The sequence below is a fragment of the Lampetra planeri genome, chromosome 37 (genome assembly GCF_965212315.1).
Source record: "Lampetra planeri chromosome 37, kcLamPlan1.2.h2, whole genome shotgun sequence".
In the NCBI taxonomy this organism is placed as follows: Eukaryota; Metazoa; Chordata; class Hyperoartia; order Petromyzontiformes; family Petromyzontidae; genus Lampetra; species Lampetra planeri.
In genome coordinates, this window is record NC_136143.1 from 5,451,451 (window position 1) to 5,472,583 (window position 21,133).

Here is a 21,133-nt window from a genome sequence, read left to right on the forward strand (position 1 = left end):
TCGGAATGAAGTGTATAAAAACGACTTCACTAGTCAGGTTTGCCATTGCTGAAGCAGTTCTAATGTCATCTCGTGGTTGTCAAGCAGTGAAATGCCATGTTCTTGTACAAAGTCAAGGCGTTGGCGCAATAGTTTCCACCTCGTGGTGTTCACCTCGATGCGGTATTTAATAGACCCTGGTGGGAATACTGATTGACCTCGATGTGATTTCAAGTCACTCTCCCATGATGGGGAGACCAGTTGAAGTATGCTATACATGCACCCAGAGTTTACATTTGCTTTTTACTGGTAGGGAACCCACTGGTTCCACCAGCCCACAGGGGAGTATTGTGTCCGTCCGTCGTGCAGGGAGGGGCTGGGTGGGGAGGGAGGGGCTGGGTGGGGAGGGGCTGGGTGGGGAGGGTGAGGCTGGGTGGGGGGTGGGGCTGGGTGGGGCGGGGCTGGTCACCCCGTGGTGCCCTTATAAAACTCAACGTTTAACCTACTCACGCCGGCTTGTGCCCGCCCTCACAGTCGGGCATATTTGCGGAATACACCACGCCGCCGTTGACCCTGGCCATTGACCGAGCAACCAAACGTTCCTACCAGCTCCCTCCGCAAGAATGTGTTTTATTTCTGCCGGAAATGTCTAGGTCGATGACCCAGAAAATATTTCTACACACGGCACTACATTATTCAACATTCCTCTCGCTATGGATGTGGCTAATGGTCACACCTACAGTCTCCAAGCGACCTGGAAAATATTCGGAGAGAATTGTGTGTTTCTGGTTTTGCTTGTGATGTGGATATACAGTGTGTACAGATCTTCTTGGTTCTTTCGGTAGTCACGTAGACGGGAAATAATAAAATAATAAAAATAAAACATAATAAAATAATTCTCACGACGTCTCGGCCACAACGCAAGCATCCGTCCTCACACACAACGCAAGCAGGACGGCTGCTTGCGTTGTGGCCGAAACGTCGTGAGAATTATTTTATTATGTTTTTATTTTATTATTTCCCTTCTACGTGACATTACCCAAGAACCAAGAAGATGAATCCCTGCAGTCACGAAAGCTTTAAATCGAAATTTAGTGTGTACAGATGTTTTAGTTTATGCTCAAAATGTCACAGTCGGCGATCCGGTACATGTTTACCCAATTACAAAAATGTAGCCGAGCAAGTCCTTAACAGGATCAAACCAGAAAGATATAGTATTGTCATTGTTGAAGAAGTGCGGTACAATAACCACCATGACCCACATGGCATGCGAAATCCAGCAGTGGATTGACTGAGGGCTGTTGAGTAAATGTGCGTTCTAAAATACTGCAGTCATTTTTACACATACATTTAATAGCATCGTAATTCTTAGCATCATCATTGTTGTATGCATTGGGATCAACACTCATCATATCTAAGGTTGATAAAATAAGTAACCACTCATGAATGGAATTGACCAAACCAATGCAAGACCCTCACGAAACGTCGAGATTGACATTAGAGTCGCATCATTGTTCATCTTTAGTTACTTCCGTGTAGCCTACAGGACGTGAATTACTTCAACAAAAGTTAATAAATGTCTGGCATGAGGATGTTCGCTTAAGCCTTTGGGTGGAAATTCCCATTCTACGTCACGTTCCGTGAACGTTTCGCGCACTCAGTTGCATCACTATTTAAACAATAAGCCCTTGAAGCTGAATGAGCGTATTTCTTAAACATATCTGGGTTTCAGGCATCAATAGTCATGATCTATCCGCTGTAGGATGAGGGCCTCCCAAAGCTGTCTCTATATCTCATGGTCTTGTGATGCAACAATCCATATATAGCTCCTGCACGTGTGTCGAAATAAGAACGTATTTCATTATTGTGTATGTCACCTGCAATGACGTGGAAAAGAAACGTGTACATTGACAAGAGAGAATGGAACCAAAGCACGGAATGTGTGCAAATAGGCATCTGGATGTGCATGCTTAGAATCAAATCGAGATCACTGTCTATCCAAGGTTACCAATCATGAAAAAAACATGTTTTGTTTTTTACTTAATTTTCCCAAAATAATACAATACTGTGAGTTTCTCTCCGTGTTTGTGTCTGTCTCTCCCGTGTATTTGGGTCTCTATAACTGGTCCATGTTTCAATTTAAAGCTTTCGTGACTGCAGGGATTAATATTCTTGGTTCTTTCGGTACATGTTTCTTTTTAAATCCTTTATATTAAGTTCGCTTGCTTGCTTAGGACCGTGCAAATCTTTCGGTTGTGTTTTAACCCACTTCCCGTGATCCAATCGAGCTGACATTTTGCACAGACTCGTTGTGCGTGACAATGCATTTTCGTGAAGAAAAAAAATTCCAAAATTTTACACTGTTTAGGGAAAAAATATATATATATTTAATTACCAATTGTTTAATGCTGCCAGACAATCATCTGACCCATAGGTGGCAACCATCTCAAGCCAGAGGACGAGAGGACTCTAGCCGCCCCGATGCCATGCATATAAAGGATTTATAGTGAAAAACTTTGTTTTTACGGGTTTGCTTGTTATTGTTTAATTTTTATTATTGTATCATTTCCCTTCGACGTGACTTTACCGAAAGAACCAAGAATATGGTCCATGTTTGTGTCTCCCTCTATACCTTTGTTGGTGTCTGTGACACGGTGCCACTGTGTGGTCAATCTCTATGTCTCTCTCCATGCCTCTGTCCAGCTCAGTGTCTGTGACTTCACATCTGTTCGTGTGTCTCTTGTGCCAGTGTGTCAAGGACTCTCTTCCCGTCTGTGCAAGTTCCAATGCTCACAAACTGCTCTTGCCGCAAGTGGCCGACGGAGACCGACACACACAATTACCTCCGATCAGCGTACAACGTACAACCACAGCACTTAGCGGACGTCAACCGGCGATCAATCCACTGCTGGATCAAAGTCCACTCCAAGCCGTTACCACCAGCATCGCGATCCTGCGCCGCAATGATCCACCACGCACGCACACACGCACGCGCGTACCGAGATGAGTTTCTGAACGCACGCAGGCGCAGCGCAGTAAGGGGCCGTGCATAAATGACGTCACGCACCTGGGGTGGTGGGGGGGTCAGACATTTGTTACGATGTGTGACGAGGGGGGGGGTTTGAGAAATTTGACTTTACATCAAAATGCGCAACTTTAAATAAATATAGAATTGTTATAGCAACACTAATTGTTATAACAACACTCCTACAACATCATAGTGCAGCGCCACATTAAATCATTAAATACGCACTACAATGACAATAGTTTAAAGCGATTTGAAAAATGTTTTATTTTCTAAATGGAAAAATGGTTTTGGGGAGGGCGGGGGGGGGGAGCTTTGTGACGTCATATTTGAGGGGGGGGGTTCTGACTTTTTGTGACGCCGGGTGGGGAGGTAAAAAATCGTCCAAAATCTCGTGACGTCATTTATGGACAGCCCCTAAAGTAGGTGGCGCGCCCGTTGCTACATTCCTACGGCTAAATTCCGAGGTGGTGGTGGTTGTTGTTGGTGGTGGTTGTTAAAGCGCCACCTGCATGCGAGTTTGTGAAGTCACCATCACCCTCCCCCCCCCAAATCTCCCCCATTGACGTCAACTTCCCTTAGAGAATAAGCAGGAAGAACATCGTCGGCACACACCGAATGCCATAAGCACTCTTCTTCACTCAAGCAGAAGGATCGCAGCGAATCTCTTTCGGAGGAACAAACAAACGAAAAGACGCACGCCACGTGTGAGCTCCACAACTTCTCTTCGCTTGTCTGTTTTTTTTGTTTGATTTGTTAGTACCGAACAACAACAGAAACGGACCTTGCAGAGTTTTTTTTTCTTCTTTCATTGAGGTAGGTGGAGAGAAGGGGAGGTGGCGGTGGGGGGGGTGTAGGGACGTAACAAGATCGTATTCCTGTCGTTTTATCAACAACAGCAACAACAACAATACTACTACATAAGACCAAAGACTCTAATAATAACTGTGGTTGACGAGTAAGCTCACAAGTTATAGACAACGCTGAACGCGCTACAAACAAGATCGTATTCCTGTCACAAGTTATAGACAACGCTGAACGCGCTACAAACCCCGTTGGGGATCGGTAGTGCGTGAGGTTTCCCAGGTAAGGCGGCGAGTAAAGCGTTAACAAACAAACCAAAATCAACGATGTGGGGTTCAGAATCTGACGAATTCGAGTCGTCTTGGAAGGCGCAGTTCCCCGACTGTGACCCCCCTCGGTTGGAACTCAAGCCCGGTGACCCCGACGGCCTGGCGCGCAAGCTGGACGCCACGTGCGCCACTGTCCGACGGTTGGAAACGGAGCTCAAGCAGGAGCGCTTCGTGGCCATCTACCTGCAAACGCGTCTGGCGCGCGAGAACAAGCGGTACGATTGCAGCCGATGGATGGGCTCCACGGCGTCTCTCGACGACCTCTTGGGTGACGACGGCGGTGGTGGTGGTGGTGGTGACGGGCGAGTCGGGCACGCAGCCTTCGAGGTACGAGCGAGAAATCGAGACGAGGCTACGATTATTGAGAAGGAGCAGCAGCCACCACCATCATCGCCGTCGTCGTCGCTTGGGCTACCCGACGAGAAGAACGTGGTGCTGGTGGTGCATAAGGCGAAGCAGCAAAGGCAAACGATCCTGTCCCGGCGCAAGATGATGAAGAACGTCAACTCGCAACGTCGCTCTTCTGACGAGGAAGACGAGAAGAATGACAGGAAGGAGGAGAATGATGATGAGGATGATGATGATAATGATGACAACGACGAGGTCGTTTCGGATGGCGTGGCCGAGGAGACGGCGGCACCCTCGAGGGAAAGTCTCCTGGTCGATCCTCTGTCCCTCCGCTCTCACCACGGCAGCTCGGACTCCCTGGGTGCCAGCAGTGACAGCGAAGAAGACGTGGAGTCCGCCGAAGCATCTCCCGAGAAGGAGACGGCTACGAGGAGGAGGAGGAAGAAGAAGCAGCAGCAGGCGAAGGTCGAAAAGGAGAAGCTGGTCACCTGGACGGACACGAAGACCTCCGTGAAGGTGGCGGGGGGGCATAAGTGCTACGCGGTTACCAAAGTTTTCGGCGACGCTGCTGCTGCTGGTGCAACTTCGACTCAATCGCCTTCGTCTGTGGAGATGGATGGGGCAGCCTCCTCGAGGCCAAGGTTGTCCGTTCCCAACTACAAAGTTGGCCAGGTGGAAATTAAGGTGACACGTGCCGAGGAGGACCCACACAACCACCTGGGTAAGCAATGCGTGCTCGTCTCTTGTGTGTGTGTGTGCGGTTAACAAAACAACGTTTAAAGGCGCGGCTATTGCACGCATTTTATTGTGCTGTTTGTGGTTGGCCGATTGGTGTTTTTATAAAATATTTCAGATAACTTTTACAAAAAGACAACCAGAAAATTACCCCTTCTTGGTTCTTTCGGTAAAGTCACGTAGAAGGGAAATAATAAAATAATAAAAATCAAACAAAATAATTCTCACGACGTTTCGGCCACAACGCAAGCAGCCGTCCTCAGGTGAAGAACAGCTTCAGACGCTGTTTTTCCGACATACCTGTTCTTCACCTGAGGACGGCTGCTTGCGTTGTGGCCGAAACGTCGTGAGAATTATTGTTTTATGTTTTATTTTTATTATTTTATTATTTCCCTTCTACGTGACTTTACCGAACGAACCAAGAAGATGAATCCCTGCAGTCACGAAAGCTTTAAATCGAAATTCAGAAAATTACTTTGAAATAAGTGCGAATCGCAATTTCGAGGGGTTTTTTTTGGGGCCGAATTCTTTTTTGCCTGGCTGGCCTATCGCCGGTTCATCTGGAATGCGTCCAACTTGTTGGACGTCGAAAGCTAAGCACGCTTGATCCTGCACAGATACGCACTCCAGCTGCAGTTTATTCTAGTCCACTGCGGCGTTCACCAGAAAAAAAAACAGAGTTCGATTCCTGACCACGGGTGGAGAGATGTTAACTACCTCGCCTGGTAAGCAAGATGTCGTGGATTCGATCCCGACCCTGACGCCTGCTGCTGTATATTTGGAGTTTGCGTGTTCTCTTTTCCCACGGTCTCGTGGATTATTATTCGGGTCCTCTGGTTTGTCCCTCCAGATTTAGAATCAACATGCTTTTAGAGCATATGGCTGCTATACAAAATTACATATGCTAAGCTATTTCTTTGAGCTATCATTTGTGGCCAGGTCGCTTTCAAATTAGAATAGTTATATTTCGTTAGACAATGACGTTAACCATCAATAGCAAGTGATATCTGAACCGGTCCTGACCTTCACATTTTATTCACCCGGTATGGTTAAACAACTATGGTACCGAGAATAACATGGGGAGGCCTTCATCCAGCAGTGGATATGTCCCCATGTTCATGCGCAGCTTCCTCTTCTGTTCATGGTTGCATCATCTTATAAACAAACTATGTCCAGTATATACGTTATTATTTCTTTAAATACACCTAAATTGTGTTGTAACGATATTGTATGACAGTATACAGGAAGGACAGTGATATTTTCAATTCAGTGTAACTGACCACTAAATCAGAATATTTACATTGGAGAAATCCGATGCGTTATGAAGCTATTTTTCACAGATGCCCATGCCATTCCATGTGCATTATGAATGTTACACCATTCTTGTTTTAAATAGGATAGTATACAGTAATGGGGTGGATCGGTGGCTACGTGGTAAGTGCACTGCGCTAGAAACCCGGAGACCTGAGTTCGACTCCTAACGATGCCTAACTTAAAATGTCTAGTCATATCTGTGTACCAGTGCTTTACATACTTGCACTAACTAGCATGGTGAAGTGTGGTCAAACAACTCCCTCGACCAACAGGCACGGGTAGCCCTTCATCCAGCAGTGGACTGACAAAGGATTGGGCATTGTTACGCATCACTAAATTATTAACAAATGTAACTACAGGACTGTACGCACGGTTACCGTGCTGTTGCGGTAATTCCTTGTATGTTTTACCGAAACTAAAACAGCGTGTTTATATTTTTCTGTTAGCGCTTGCCATGTTTTTCAAATAACCGCGTGATAAAAGTGCGGAAATCCATTGATGATTTAAATAAACAAAAACATTTCCAGGGCGTGGAAATTGTCATGACGCTCTACGTCTTCGCCTTACCACTAAAATCTACAAGAAACGGCAGCAAGTGGCTTGCGTGCAAACATGCTGTGGGTATCTTTTGCCCTTCTGGGAGAGTGACATACGAGGCCGTCGCAAAGTAGAATTAGGTGAATCGAGGGCGTTGGCAGTTCCAACAGTCTTTGACGTCAGGAGACCTCTAAACAGCGGTGATTGTTAATGGTTTGAGATGGAAAGACCGCCACCAAATTGCTGCCCCGTGTCACTTCAGGTGAATACTCAGGTTAAATAAGTATGGGTAGGGCGGGATTGCGGGGGTGACACGGTTAAATTGTGTAGGTGTATTGTGGTCATGTGTAGTGCACTCACACTTTCCTGAGCGCCTTCCAGCATATTTCGCATTGACGGACACGTTTTATACTTTAGTCTTTGCACATGAATCGCACCCGAGACGATGTCAGGATTTTTATTTGGATTCACGGTGATGTTGTTGGATGAATATCGCGGATCCTAATTATTCACCGCGACATCATCCCATAACACTCTGAGACCTCCTTTACCAGTGGCAAAATATAGTACGCCTTTTGGCGTCATCTGGTCCAACACCAATGGAGACTAGGCTCTAAGAAAAGCTGTCTCGGGTGTGGACCAATCAACTTCAAGGACAGTGCATATCATTATCATTATCAGAGTTGTTTCTTTTTGTTTGCACTTTGACTGCTTGTGTTGTGGTTATTGCAAACATAATGCCTTGTATAAAGGTGTCAGTTTTTGTACCAGTTGAAAGGGTAAAAACCGATTACTATCATCCCATAATTTACTCCGCGTTTATCCCGGAGAAACAAAAAAAAATGGATAATTCGAAGAATCGGTCCGCGGATAACAGGAAATTTTGCGGACCCAACAGCTCCCTCCGATAATAGGGCTTGTGGGCAGTGGTGTCTCTGGGGGGTTGCGGTGGGGTGCGGACTGCACCGGGTGACACCATCAGAGGGGTTGACACCAAAATTTTAAAAAAGACACCAAAATTACTGTCTTTACAATTTTTGTGTTTCCGCAGATTTTTTTTTATAACAAAAAATATATTCCTGTAGTTAGTTATAACTAAAAACATTCGTAAGCCCAGCTTACATGTACTGTATCAATATACCTACAAGGCTAAAACTCGATGCTAATTTACTTTTTGAACCTTCTAATGCGCTCCCGGTCAGAGCTATCATTGTTACCCAACTGCAGTGACGCTTCCAGCCACGTGGTCTCGTCTGCATGCGCTGCTGTGTTCGTTGCTGTTCGTGTTTTTATAGTCGCCGATTTTGTGAAATTTTCTGGTGTTTTAGCTATAATATTTTGGTAATTAGTATTTGTGAACCTATATCAATAGCTTTTTTGAGAATGAAGTAGTAATTAAAGGAAATATTGTAATTTAAAGGTGCTATTTTAATTTTGCGAGTTGTTTATGTCACTACTATTGCCATTACATTCAGTGATATACGTACAAAAAACATTACTAAGGACTTTGTACGGTCTGGAACGGGCGGAGGTTCATGGGGGTGACACCATGAGTTACGCACGGGGTGACACCAACTCTAGTAACGCCACTGCTTGTGGGTAATATGACCACGTACCTCCTTAGAGTTGGAACTGTGATAAGTTTAATCCAAATGAATATTGTACAACGCTCAAAACAAGTGAGGATATGAATTTCTAATTGTGTGTACGCATCCCTTTCTGTGGTTAACGTGCCGTTAATCATTGTTTTCCAGTGTAGATTTGTCAGCGGGTTTTTTGTTGTTGCCGTCTTTATATTAATAAAATACATTTTTATTTCGAAATCGTGTAATACTGTACAGCACTCCACTGCAGTGCTTCAAAACTATTCTAAACTTGGGGGTGACTGAACCTTAAAAAGAATAGATATACGGATATGTGTGGACCACCGTACCACCAATACGATTGTTCTGAATTAAACTTACTCTAAAAGCGCCATAAAAGTTTAACTAAGAAACCAGCGGAACGATTTCGCTTACTCTCTTCATTAATCAGATGGCTGATGCTTCTAGTTCTGCAGTAAAAATGCATTTGGTGTTTTTCGTGACTTCAAAATAAATAAATCGTGCTGTAGTATTATCTGCAGTAGTTTGGCAAACCACTTCCCACGCGGCCTTACTGAATAAAGGTTAGGAACCACTGATGTACTGTACCAAAGTAGGCACTGTATGGTCTGGGTTGTTAGCCATATTTTCAGACACCCAAGAAGTTCCTCTACACTTGTCCCAAGGATAAGCGATAAGGATTTAAGGATCTGCTTTTATGGGGCGCTTCAATGTCCCGGCAACTCAATGCACACATTATAAGGTCAGACTCGTTACACACAAAGTGCTTTCCACAAATGAACCACAATACCTTGCTGATCTCGTCAAGGAACATAAACCTTCACGTGAACTCCGGTCATCCTCACAGCATTGCACAAAGACGGTCACTGCATCGCGCGCTTTCAGATGCGCTTCTGCGGCCGTCTGGAATGCTCTTCCATCCGATATTAGCAAGCCACTGGAAGCTATGCACTTTGAAATATAGAATGTCAACTCATTTATTTAGAACCGCTTTTTGTGTTTAGTTTGTTGTCCTTCCCGTGCACTTCAGATTAGCACGGTTGGCTACGTATGGAGTGAAATAAGTTCAACGTACGTACATCACACCTCATCCCAACGATTCCAATGCTTTACTGTAGTCTAGCCAAGGGGACCCCCCCCACCGTTGCACCTCTCCCTGTGCAGCACAAAATAAATGCAGAGCCGGCTTCGTGAGTGGTCCCTGCCAAAAGGATGTGGCTTTCCACCACCAGCTGATACAGCAGTGGATTGGCTAATGGACGGTAACATTTGTAGGTTAAATTTCTACGGCTGTAATGCTCCGAAAAAGTTTCTGTGGGCCTTAGGCATGAGGCGTAAGAATGCAAGAAGGAGCAGGAAGACACCTTGACTTGACTTTGCGTGAAAATATTCACGGAAGGGCCATCCTGAACATCTTGCTCGGCCAAGTTCAGCACCCACCCAACACGGATTCACTCCGAGTATGCTGATTATGTTGCATGAAATGCCGTTCAGCATTGTGTGGGTTGGAGCCGGTCAGCCAGTCACTGTTACAGCTGCTGTTTATCGTTTGGCCAACAGCAAAGCTGTATTGTGGTCTATGCAAACATGACTCCTTGTAAAAAAGGTGTCAGTTTTGTTGCCAGATAGAAGGGTAAAAAACCAATTATCATATTTTTTACTGGCAAATGAGGTTCCAATGGTGTAAATGCTTATCCCCGCGCTCTCATACTCTGATGGTGCATTGTCTTTGAGTTGTGCGTCATCTGGCGTCATCTGGTCCAACCCATGTGAGACTAGGCTCTAAGGAAAGCTGTCTCGGGTGTGGACCACTCAACTTCAAGGACAGTGCATACATTATCAGAGTTATGTTTTTTGTTTGCATTATGACTGCAGGTATTGTGGTCTATGCAAACATGACTCCTTGTAAAAAAGGTGTCAGTTTTGTTGCCAGATAGAAGGGTAAAAAAGCAATTATCAACAGCAAAGCTGTTGAGTATCCAGGCGATGTAACAACACTGGTATCGAATTTCATCATTTTCTTTAAATGTGTTACCCACCACCACCACCAACCCCACAGATGCCCTTTCTGTTCCTTCATTAGACCTATTCTGACCAAATATACATTTCATAACTTGCATTTACGTTATATGTATATAAATGATAAAAGACCATGCATTGCAGCTGTGTATGCCAAGTGACACTTTTGCATGCACACCCAGACGTAATAATAATCGTTTCCTTTTCCCAGGAGAGCATCACTGAGGCTCAATATTTTCTCAGAAGGATCCTGCACTTGAGATGTTTGGCCAGACTTAGTCAGACAATGGTACCTTTTAGGATTGTTAAGGGTTCGTGTTAATACCTGCAACTCAGGCCAACTAAGGCACCTTCACAAATTTAATGGTTCAGAGTGAATATTCAAGGGTTGCAGAGCTGGACAAAGGGAGAGTTTAGAGTCTCAGTGTTCATTGTTATTTGCCGATGCTCCTAGAGCTAGACTGGGGCACCTTTATGGTTATTAGGGCTCGTTATTAATGCCGTGACATCATAGCTATCTTAAATCACCTGCACAACTTACAGCCAGATAATTGTTTTTTACCCGTTTATCTGGCAACAAAACTGACACCTTTTTTTTTACAAGGAGTCATGTTTGCATTGACCACAATACCTGCAGTCAAAATGCAACAAAAAACACAACACTGATAATGTATGCACTGTCCTTGAAATTGATTGGTCCACACCCGAGACATCTTTTCTTAGAGCCCAGTCTCGCTGGGCTCTGTTGGACCATATGACGCCAAAAGGCGCACAACTCAAAGACAATGCACCACCAGAGTATGAGAGCTCGGGGTAAGCAAAAAAAGGTGTCAGTTTTGTTGCCAGATAAAAGGGTAAAAAAAAACAATTATCATATTTTGCTACTGGCAAAGGAGGTTCCAATTGTGTAAACTTACAGCCCCTTTGTCAATCCACTGCTGGATGAAGGGGCTTGTTTGACCTTTCTTCACCATGCTCACCAGTGCGTATTGGTGCAAGTAGAGGGCAAAGGTCGCAACCGGGTACCCGATACCCGTACCCTACCCGATACCCGGCTACCCGTACCCGGCCGGGTACGGGTACGGGTAGGCCGTGAGTCACTGGTGAGTAACCGTTTGTCACTCATTTCGGGTAGGGTACGGGTAGGGAACGGGTACCCGGCCGGGTACGGGTACCCATTTGCGACCCTGGTGCGGCCGGGTACGGGTACGGGTAAGGAATCAAAACCCGTTTGCGACCTCTGGTAGAGGGGTGCGCCCAGGAATCTGTTCAAATAATATCCGTCAATGATATTAGCCATGGGTGTGAATCAAACTCAGGTCACAGGGCTCGTACTGCAGTGCTCGAGAACAATCTGAACGAAGCGTCAGCCCTTGCCTGTTTGGAGTGCTTTATCTGTGTAGGCTAAACACTTGCCCAGGGACTTATGACCCCCCTTGGTGCACAGATAACACTACCGAACCGCGAGAAATGAGGAAATGTGTCATGAAATTTTCCGCATGCGGAATATGCACAAACAATTGTTCGGCCTACAAAAAATTGCATACCAAACATGCTCGGAATTTTTTTTTTTTACACCAGTTTAATATTAAGCGTACTTTGACACCAAATATGTAATTACTTAAAGGTGGTCATAACAGTAATCTACATCCGTTTGTTAATGTACTGTTGTGCGAAAGCCTCCTGATGCTGTTGCCGGTCTTGGGGGTTTTCTGAACATACTTCACCACGCTGGTCAGCGGGGGGAGGTGGGGGAGTTGTGGGGGACCCAGGATAGGTTCAGGTTAGGGCTGAACGATTAATCGATTTCAAATCGAAATCGCAATTTGGAACAATGCAATTAGCAAATCACAAAGGCTGCGATTTTTAGCGATTTTAAAAGTCCTATATGTTTCTTATTGGAATTGTTTCATTTATTATTATTATTATAACTTTGTTTATTTAACTTAACAATTGCTCTATGTTTGATTGTTCTATTTCAATGAAAACATTTTTATAAATACATGTAGCAAGCAATTAATATATTTTAAGTTCTCATCCTTGCATTAGAATATATAGAGCAGTTCATATTTTGATGGAATCATGTGGTAATGCTCCATCGCATGTTTTAAATCTATTAACACAGTGAATATTGAACTGAAGCTTGACTTTAAAAAATGTAATCGCAATATCTGTCAGAGAATCGCAATTAGATATTTCCCCCAAATCGTTCAGCCTTAGTTCAGACATAACTCACCCCAATGGGTGTGAGCCATGGCTGGAATTCGATCTCAGGCTGTCAAATCCATAGCGTAGTGCGCTCACCACGATACCACCGCTCCACCCCAATATATATATGCGTCTACCGAGCTGTTGACACGATACAGGTGAAGGTTCTTAATAATAAAATTCGGTGTACGTAATAATGCGTGGGGGGTGTGGTGGCACAACGTTTAGCGCACTGTACTCATGAACCCGGCAATCCGCCCACTGTGTTAACATCAGAATCCATTGGTATCTAAACCAGCCCTTTACCCCCAGCCCTCCGTCGCGAACCTGTAATGACCAGCGTGGTGAAGTATGGTCAAACAAACTCCCATGACAAAAAATAACCCGTAAAAAAATCTATACTTTTCAATGATTGTGCTGAAAAGGTTGAATGAGTCTCATTTACAGGCCATATCAACTGCAATGCGCCCCCATCTCGTGACGTCTCAGCAGCTAAGCAAGGCTGAACCTGGTTACTGCTTGGATAGGAGACCACCATGCAGACACAGGTTGTTATAGGCAGCAGCGGGGAGTTGGAAACTATCCATTGTTGTACTGCACTTCTGCGCTCTCCGCGTCTGTACTCTCTGCGGGTGAAGAATGGTCAAATGACCCCCCGTGACCTGCATGGTGGCCCTCATCCAGCAGTGGATTGGCAAAGAGGCTGTATGTGTATGTGGCTGTGCTGTATACTGACGCAGATAGTGTCTTTGTTCGAGGGAAGTCAATCGGTTGACAATCGCAACTCGCATGCCTTACAAATGCGAAGTTGACTCTTACTGCCCCTGTGTTCTTAATTCTTGGTCTGTAGCCAACAATGTTTGTGTTTGAACTTGTACATGTAAAAACTCGAACTTCTAGTTTCTTTGTTTATCGCTTTGGCAGAGTTTCACGTGACGCAACGGCCAGTGTTGTGCGGGGAGAAAGCAAAGGCTCTGGAAAAGTGGAGTTACATTTTTAAAAAATCACCTTTGCTTTACGATTTCACAGATTTTAGGCACTTGAGGTCCTTGTTGGGTGTTACTCGTCTCTTAGTTATTATTGTTATAGTGCCTTGCATCGCAAACGCGATAGAAAGACGCAATGATAGCGGCTTACCTTCTTACCATCACGGTATTTCCACTGTTGGATGAATGCCTCCCCAAGCTGCTGCCACTTCCTAGCCAAGGCCAACCAAAATGTTGGTGCAATATTTTTTCGCCAGTGGCTGTTTTCTTCAAAGTTCACACCGGCCGTGGAAATTATTGTGTCCCACGTGTTTGTAAATGCCTGCTCACACGCTGACTGCCCTGCTGCAGCAGTGTCCCTCTTGTGATTGTCAAGCTGCGTGTGGTCATCGTACAAACTGCGGTGTTTGGAGGGGGCTGGACAAAATGCAGAGACATGAGCGTGATTAATACTGGTAGGAACCTCCTGGTTACAACAGCCCACAGGGGATTATTGTGTCCGTCGTGCAGGGAGGGGCTGGGCGGGGAGGGAGGGGCTGGGTGGGGAGGGCTGGGTGGGGAGGGGAGGGTGGGGAGGGGCTGGGTGGGGAGGGTGGGGCTGGGTGGGGGGTGGGAAGGGTGGGGCTGGGTGGGGAGGGGCTGGGTGGGGAGAGTGGGGAGGGGCTGGGTGGGGAGGAGAGGGTGGGGAGGGGCTAGGTGGGGATGGTGGGGCTGGGTGGGGAGGGGAGGATGGGGAGGGGCTGGGTGGGGAGGGGTTGGGTGGGGAGGGTGGGGCTGGGTTGGGAGGGGCTGGTCACCCCGTGGTGCCCTTATAAAACTCAACGTTTAACCTACTCACGCCGGCTTGTGCCCGCCCTCACAGTCGGGCATATTTGCGGAATACACCACGCCGCCGTTGACCCTGGCCATTGACCGAGCAACCCAACGTTCCTACCAGCTCCCTCTGTAGGAATGTGTTCGTTTTCCCGTTCGTATCGAGACTGAGGCTCCCACAAGCCCATGCAGGAGGACGTGTGGCACCAGTTTGGTGCCAGCTATAGGAGAGTGCGGTCGTGTCACTACAGTTCTCTGCGGTGAGGGAAATGTCTTTTAAAAACAACGGCGCTACGTTCCTACAAATGAAACGAACGCTTTGAACCGCTTGCAGTCGTCTCAGGACCGGGGAAAGGGTTAAAGTGATGTGCATCAAGAGCCTTTCGTCAAACATGGGACAGGATGGATGGGGGGGGGACGCTAGAGCATAGTGCACAATCGGCAAAAGCAATTCGAATCGTGTCGTTATTCATTCTGTTCAGCATTTGACGTTTGTTTAAAGTTTGCCTAACTCTGCAGGATAAATAAGCAGACAATACGTCTCCTTCACATATCCAACTCTCCATGTAAAAAAGAAAAAGTATTTTTTACACAAACCGTCAGTCGGCACACGGCCTTCTGGCAGTGTGGATAACTTCAGCAGCATTATTGGAACCTCATTTGGCAGTAGAAAAATATGATTATTGGTTTTTTACCCTTTTATCTGGCAACAAAACTGACATCTTTTTTTTACAAGGAGTCATGTTTGCATAGACCACAATACCTGCAGTCCTAATGCAAACAAAAAACATAACTCTGATAATGTATGCACTGTCCTTGAAGTTGGTAGGAAAGCTGTTCCGGGTGTGGACCAATCAACTTCAAGGACAGTGCATACATTATCAGAGTTATGTTTTTTGTTTGCATTACGACTCCAGGTATTGTGGTCTATGCAAACATGACTCCTTGTAAAAAAGGCGTCAGTTTTGTTGCCAGATAAAAGGGTAAAAAACTAATTATCATTCAGCAGCATCGTTTCAAGACAAGCAAATGCTAGACCGGTTTCGACAAGCGCTGTCTCATCAGCTGCCAAGGCTTGCTTGAATCAATGCTGGTGAATTGCAGATATTTACCCGATGGAGTCCCAGTTCGACGCAAAGTTACATACAAGAAGACGGGTATCCATACCAGAGGTGTGGACTCGAGTCATGCGACTTGGACTCGAGTCAGACTCGAGTCATGATTTTGATGACTTCAGACTCGACTTGGACTTGCCTCATTTTTGACTCGACTTGACTCGGGACTCGAGAGCAAAGACTTGAGACTTACTTGTGACTTGCATAACAATGACTTTGTCCCACCTCTGATCCATACTCTTTGGGTCTTTCGGTAAAGTCACGTATTATTTTTCTACCTCCGTGACTTTACTGAAAGAGCCAAAGAGTATGAATTCCTGCTGTCACGAAAGCTTTAAGTCAAGATGGGTATCATCAGAACGACAGGTGTCACAAGTACAGTACTGTATTTTGAGAAACCCTTAATCTAGAAAAAAAAACATCTATAATACATTTGCTTAGGTTGGCATGGTTGTGTTTTCGAATTGTACCGTGTTATTGTTTGCCATGACGTCTCATGTTTCGCCCCACCTCGCTGGGAGCTTGTTCTGGAACTGAAGTGCAAACGTTGGACATCGTTCCGAAGAACGATTGCCTCCTTCCTGAATGCTTGACATTCTCTCACGCTATCACTAGTCCAGGTCACTAAGCAGCCCCCTTCCTTCACCTCATTCCGTTCCTCTTTCAAAGCCTCACCTCTTCTCCATTGCCCATTCTCTTCCCTCCCCTTGCCCCACCGCTCCTTCATGTCCCTCCCCGTAATTCCGAAGTGCCCCTCTGTCGATGTCGTTACTCATTCTTCAATCCTTGTATGCCGTTGTCAGCTACATCATTCCACTGTCATCGTTTTTGTAAGCTTTGGCCAAGCGCCTTGAGTGAAGGTGCTCTATAAATATAAATTAGATGATGGGAATACGTTTTGACTTTTTAATTTGCTGTTAGAAATGCGAATTTTCACAGGTGACTGTGGTTACACGCATACAGTACGGTGTACCATTTTTGCGAAGTTTTTTTTGTTTAATGTGTGGCTGGATTTAAGCCATAGAACTTTGGCCGCACTTAAAAAAAACACACACATTTTACGAGAAAAAAAATTCCTTGCGGTAACCAAACATTAAAAACCAAAGACCTTGGAGGAACTTTTGCCGAGTGCCAAGTAGTTGTGTAATAATGCGTCGGTTAATCGAATATTGAATTTATTTAATGGGCGCCACGGTGGTGTGATGATATCTTCTTTGCTTGGGATGCAGGATGTTGGGGCTTGTATATTTGGAGTTTGCATGGATTTTTTTCTCCGGGTCCTCCGTTTTTCCCCCCTCCATATTCATGAACATGCATTGAGATTATGTGGATTCATTCGCTGCTATGATTGTCCAAATGATAAGCCACTTTGTTGACCTATCATTTTGTGGTCAGGTCATTTCTGAAATATAAGTTAATATCTCAGTGGGCTTTGTCTGGTAGGATGGGAATGGTTTTGTTTTATTAGTATGCGTTTGGGTGATTTGTTTAGCTTTATTGTACTTTGCACTACTATCTTGTTTTTGTGTTGTGTTTGTTGTTGTAACGTTCTTACCTGCCCCCAGTGGACAGCTGTGAAAAAGAGCTTTATAGCTCATCGGATTCCTCCAGTATAAATACTGATTCTGATTCTTGAGGCTTGCGCAGTGTCGCAGTTTTAGGCCAAAGTTGTTCTCATTAACCCTTCCACCACCCGACAAGATCGCCACGTTTACAAATATATAAACATTGTTATTATTTATACGCCCCAGTGTGGATCTTCTCTGAGTTTACGACCAGATGAAGCTCAAAGCATTTTGAGCATCGATGTTAAATTCAGTCGCGAGGCGTCTAAAGCAGTGGCGGCTCCTGCAAAATCTCTCAGGGGGGGCAAATGTCTGGATGATTTATAAGGATAAGGTCCACCCATGCAAAGGATAAATTAACAGCTTAAGCATGTAAAGGCAACTTCACTTCTTTAATATTAATGAAAAATAAAGTGACTCTTACAATACATCTTGTTTGTTTCTATACTCACTATTAATATACAATCCACTCAAGTTTCTTTTATTAAAGATTCCACTAGGTGGCGACAAATATTATTGTTGGATGCAACGTGCTTACGTATGATGACGTAAGCACGTTAGTGCGAGCCCTCCCGGAAGCAATAGAGAATGCATTGCAGCGCCCCCCGTTCGAAAAAAAACATCTTTGAATGTAAGTCTATGGGACCACTCGGGGCGATTCTCAGCCGTAGTGAAATCGCCCAAAAAGAGGCGGTACTCCACAGAACGTGACATGACGCTGATTGGACTATATCCAGAGGCACAGTGACGGCTAGCGTGACTCTGTGGTTGAATGACATTGGTGGTGTGTCGCCCAATCGCCCTAATGAAGAAACCGCCCCTGGTCTAAAGCCATTGGTGGTGCGAAGGAGCAGCTTTGTTGGTCGGAGTTTCATCACTACGTCGGCGTGTTTAATAAATAAGACGTTTGGACAAGTGGCCATCTGGTCGGGTTGGTTGAGGGGGTAAAGTAACGTAGGTAAAAAATTAAAATTAATTTTAAATTAAAATTTATTAAAATTAAAATTAATTTTAATGAATCCTTGCAGTCACGAAAGCTTCAAATCTAGGTGTTAAGATGTTCAAACACAAAGTAGAAACCTTTTATGAGGAATCGTGTTTGCATTAAGCGCACGTACTTGTGGTGAACATACAAACAAGCATGTTTGATTCCTTGCAAAAGGTTTCTATTTGGTGTTTGAACATCTTAAGACTTGTTTTATTGCCAGAAAGGGTAAAAACCTACTCTTAGATTTTTTTCCACACATTGATACTGGCAAAAAGGTCCCATTTTGTTGACAATTTTGTGGTAAAACTGCCAGGGCGCCGTGGATAATTTTAGAAATCCCTTCGCTCTGCACGCCCTCTTGTGGCGCAAAGTGGTGACGATGTAAGTGACGTGGTAGATGTTCCGATAGCATTTGGTATTTGGTATTTACGTGCTTTATTTGATATTTTTAACAATACCGCAGCGTTGTTTACATACCTGTCAACCACTTATTATCAGAGCCCTACCTTGTTACAGACCAATTCAGACCTTATTGGTCACCCCTTGTAAATCTTAATGTTCATCCTACAAAGTCCCATCACAAGAGAGAAACACAACACAAATTGACGAAAATGATGTTTTTCCCCCCGTATTGAAACGCCGTATGGACCTGAACTAAATTTCCCTGTTTAAAAATATTGGTAAACCGTATGGGTTGACAGGTATGTGTTTATTCTCACAGCGTATGCAGTATTTGTTATTTTTTAAAAAGCCGAATGAATACGGGACAGTACATGAAAATCAAAGCCACGATGAAAAATATAAGAGCAATGTTAATTATTTATCCGGGACATTTGAGTCTCAAGACTCGTTCGTGAGGGTCCTGCTACAATGTATGTGCTGTGTTTTGAACGTCTTTCGCACCGTACGTAGTCAACTGTGCCAATCGGAAGGTCTGGGTGAATGAAAAGTACGAGATGTTTGGCCATTTATACGATTGAGTTATCAGCATTTGGGACCAAACCGGAGTAGCCGCAGAAAATGCACTCATAGTAGAGGGTACTAACACTCACATGTCCGCACAGACAGCGTTAACAGTCTGTTGTATTGTCCTCTTGTGATCAACTTGCAGTCCCAGCCTACAACAACTGATGGTCTCTTACCTGAATACTAACCGGGCTCAACCCATGGAAAGCATACAAAATCTGACAAGATTTGGCGAACATTCAGGGTAATTTGGTGAAAGAATACCATATACTGTCTGTACGAACGCATGTCTGTATGTTTTTAGAAACTCAAGGATGGATTTAAGGTGGCTGCTGACAGAGAGAGATGCAGACACCAGTTCAGCTGACGGGGCTTTAAATCCATCCGCAAGTCAATCCCTTTATTTAATGCTATGTAAAAAACCCATTAAGATGCATAATCACGTTAGTAAGGGTGACACGGCTGAAGTCAACGGTGAACGTGTGTCCATTAAAAATAGCGTTTACAATCCACGCTTTTCCCATTTCACATTTCATTTGCCCTCAACCAAATTACCATGAACGCCCCCATGCCTCCCCCCGATCTCATTGGATTTTGCAAGTTAACCAGGGTTTGAGCCTGGTTACTATTTGTATGGGTGACCAATAGGGCTTGCCAGGAGGTGTAGGAGTGAGGGGCTGTGGGGATGGGACAGGAGATGGGCCGTAATGAATGTCACCCCCTCGGTGGATTTTACTGCGGGTTCTCTGCTTTCTTTCCGCCAAACTTTCACGAACGGAATTGGCCAAACGTTCCGATGTAGCAGCAGCCCTCGTGAAAACAGTGACGGTTTTTTTTTTCCTTTATATTTTCTATCATGGATAACATTGGTAGCAAAAGCCGACTTGTTCAACTGTTGAAGGTTGTAAATGGCGTGCAGAGAACACTGCTGGTGATTTGAACGTAATTATTCATCGGCCAAAATCAAAGATTATAATTAGATTTATCGGTGTGATTGTCAAGGGAAGTTAGTGGGCCTCGGCGAGAACGGCTTCTGAGTGGGCAGCCAAAGGAGAGAACCCGTCTTAGAAGACGTCCAACGTGGAGGTGTAGCGACGATATAAATTCGTGCCCATGACCTAGAGTCCTAGATGATGGTTATTTGCATCACGGGATTGTGAGAGATGGCAAGGGCTTGAGGAGGCCTTCATCTGGCGGCGTTTTGATCTCAACCGATGACGATTTATGATCCTAGATTTGAAGCTTTCGTGACTGCAAGGATCCATATTCTTAGTTCTTTCGGTAAAGTCATTATTTTTATAAATTTTAATTTCATTTTTTACCTACGTGACTTTACCGAAAGAACTAAGAATACGATTTATGATCGTCAGACATCGAGACGTTCTAAGTTTTAGTCGTTTTTTTCTTGCCGGCGCCACTTTACGCGCTCTGCCTCGCCACTCTATCTCACACTTTCTCCGCAAGGCCTGGCACAAAAGCGGAACTCTTGAGCGTGTCGATTCAGGGCTCCAGCCTCACAGCTGCGGCAGTTGCCTGCAAATCGCCGACTGAATTTGCATGAGAATCCGTCCCAGTGAATTGATTGCAGCCGGGGTGCCGCGCCGCACGTGCTTGGGACGCAGCGTATGGTGCACAGAGGAGTTGTGAGCAGACACACAAAGACAAAGGATCCCCCCCGTGTAGCCTTCGCAGACTGTTGGGGTAAGTACTGTTAGCGAGCACCTATGAAGCAGAGGTCGCAAACGGGTTTTGATTCCTTACCCGTACCCGTACCCGGCTGCACCAGGGTCGCAAATGG

At 45.0% G+C, this 21,133-nt stretch overlaps 1 protein-coding gene across 1 annotated transcript in view; it reads left to right on the top strand.

Moving 5' to 3' along the window:
• The first annotated feature begins 3,562 nt into the window (after window positions 1-3,562).
• LOC144730968 (breakpoint cluster region protein-like) overlaps window positions 3,563-21,133 on the top strand; it is a 126,689-nt gene continuing 109,118 nt past the window's right edge. The window contains exon 1 of the mRNA XM_078611863.1: window positions 3,563-5,206. Coding sequence (XP_078467989.1) covers window positions 4,135-5,206 — 1,072 coding nt within the window. The 5' untranslated portion in view covers window positions 3,563-4,134. The remainder of the gene's footprint in view (window positions 5,207-21,133) is intronic.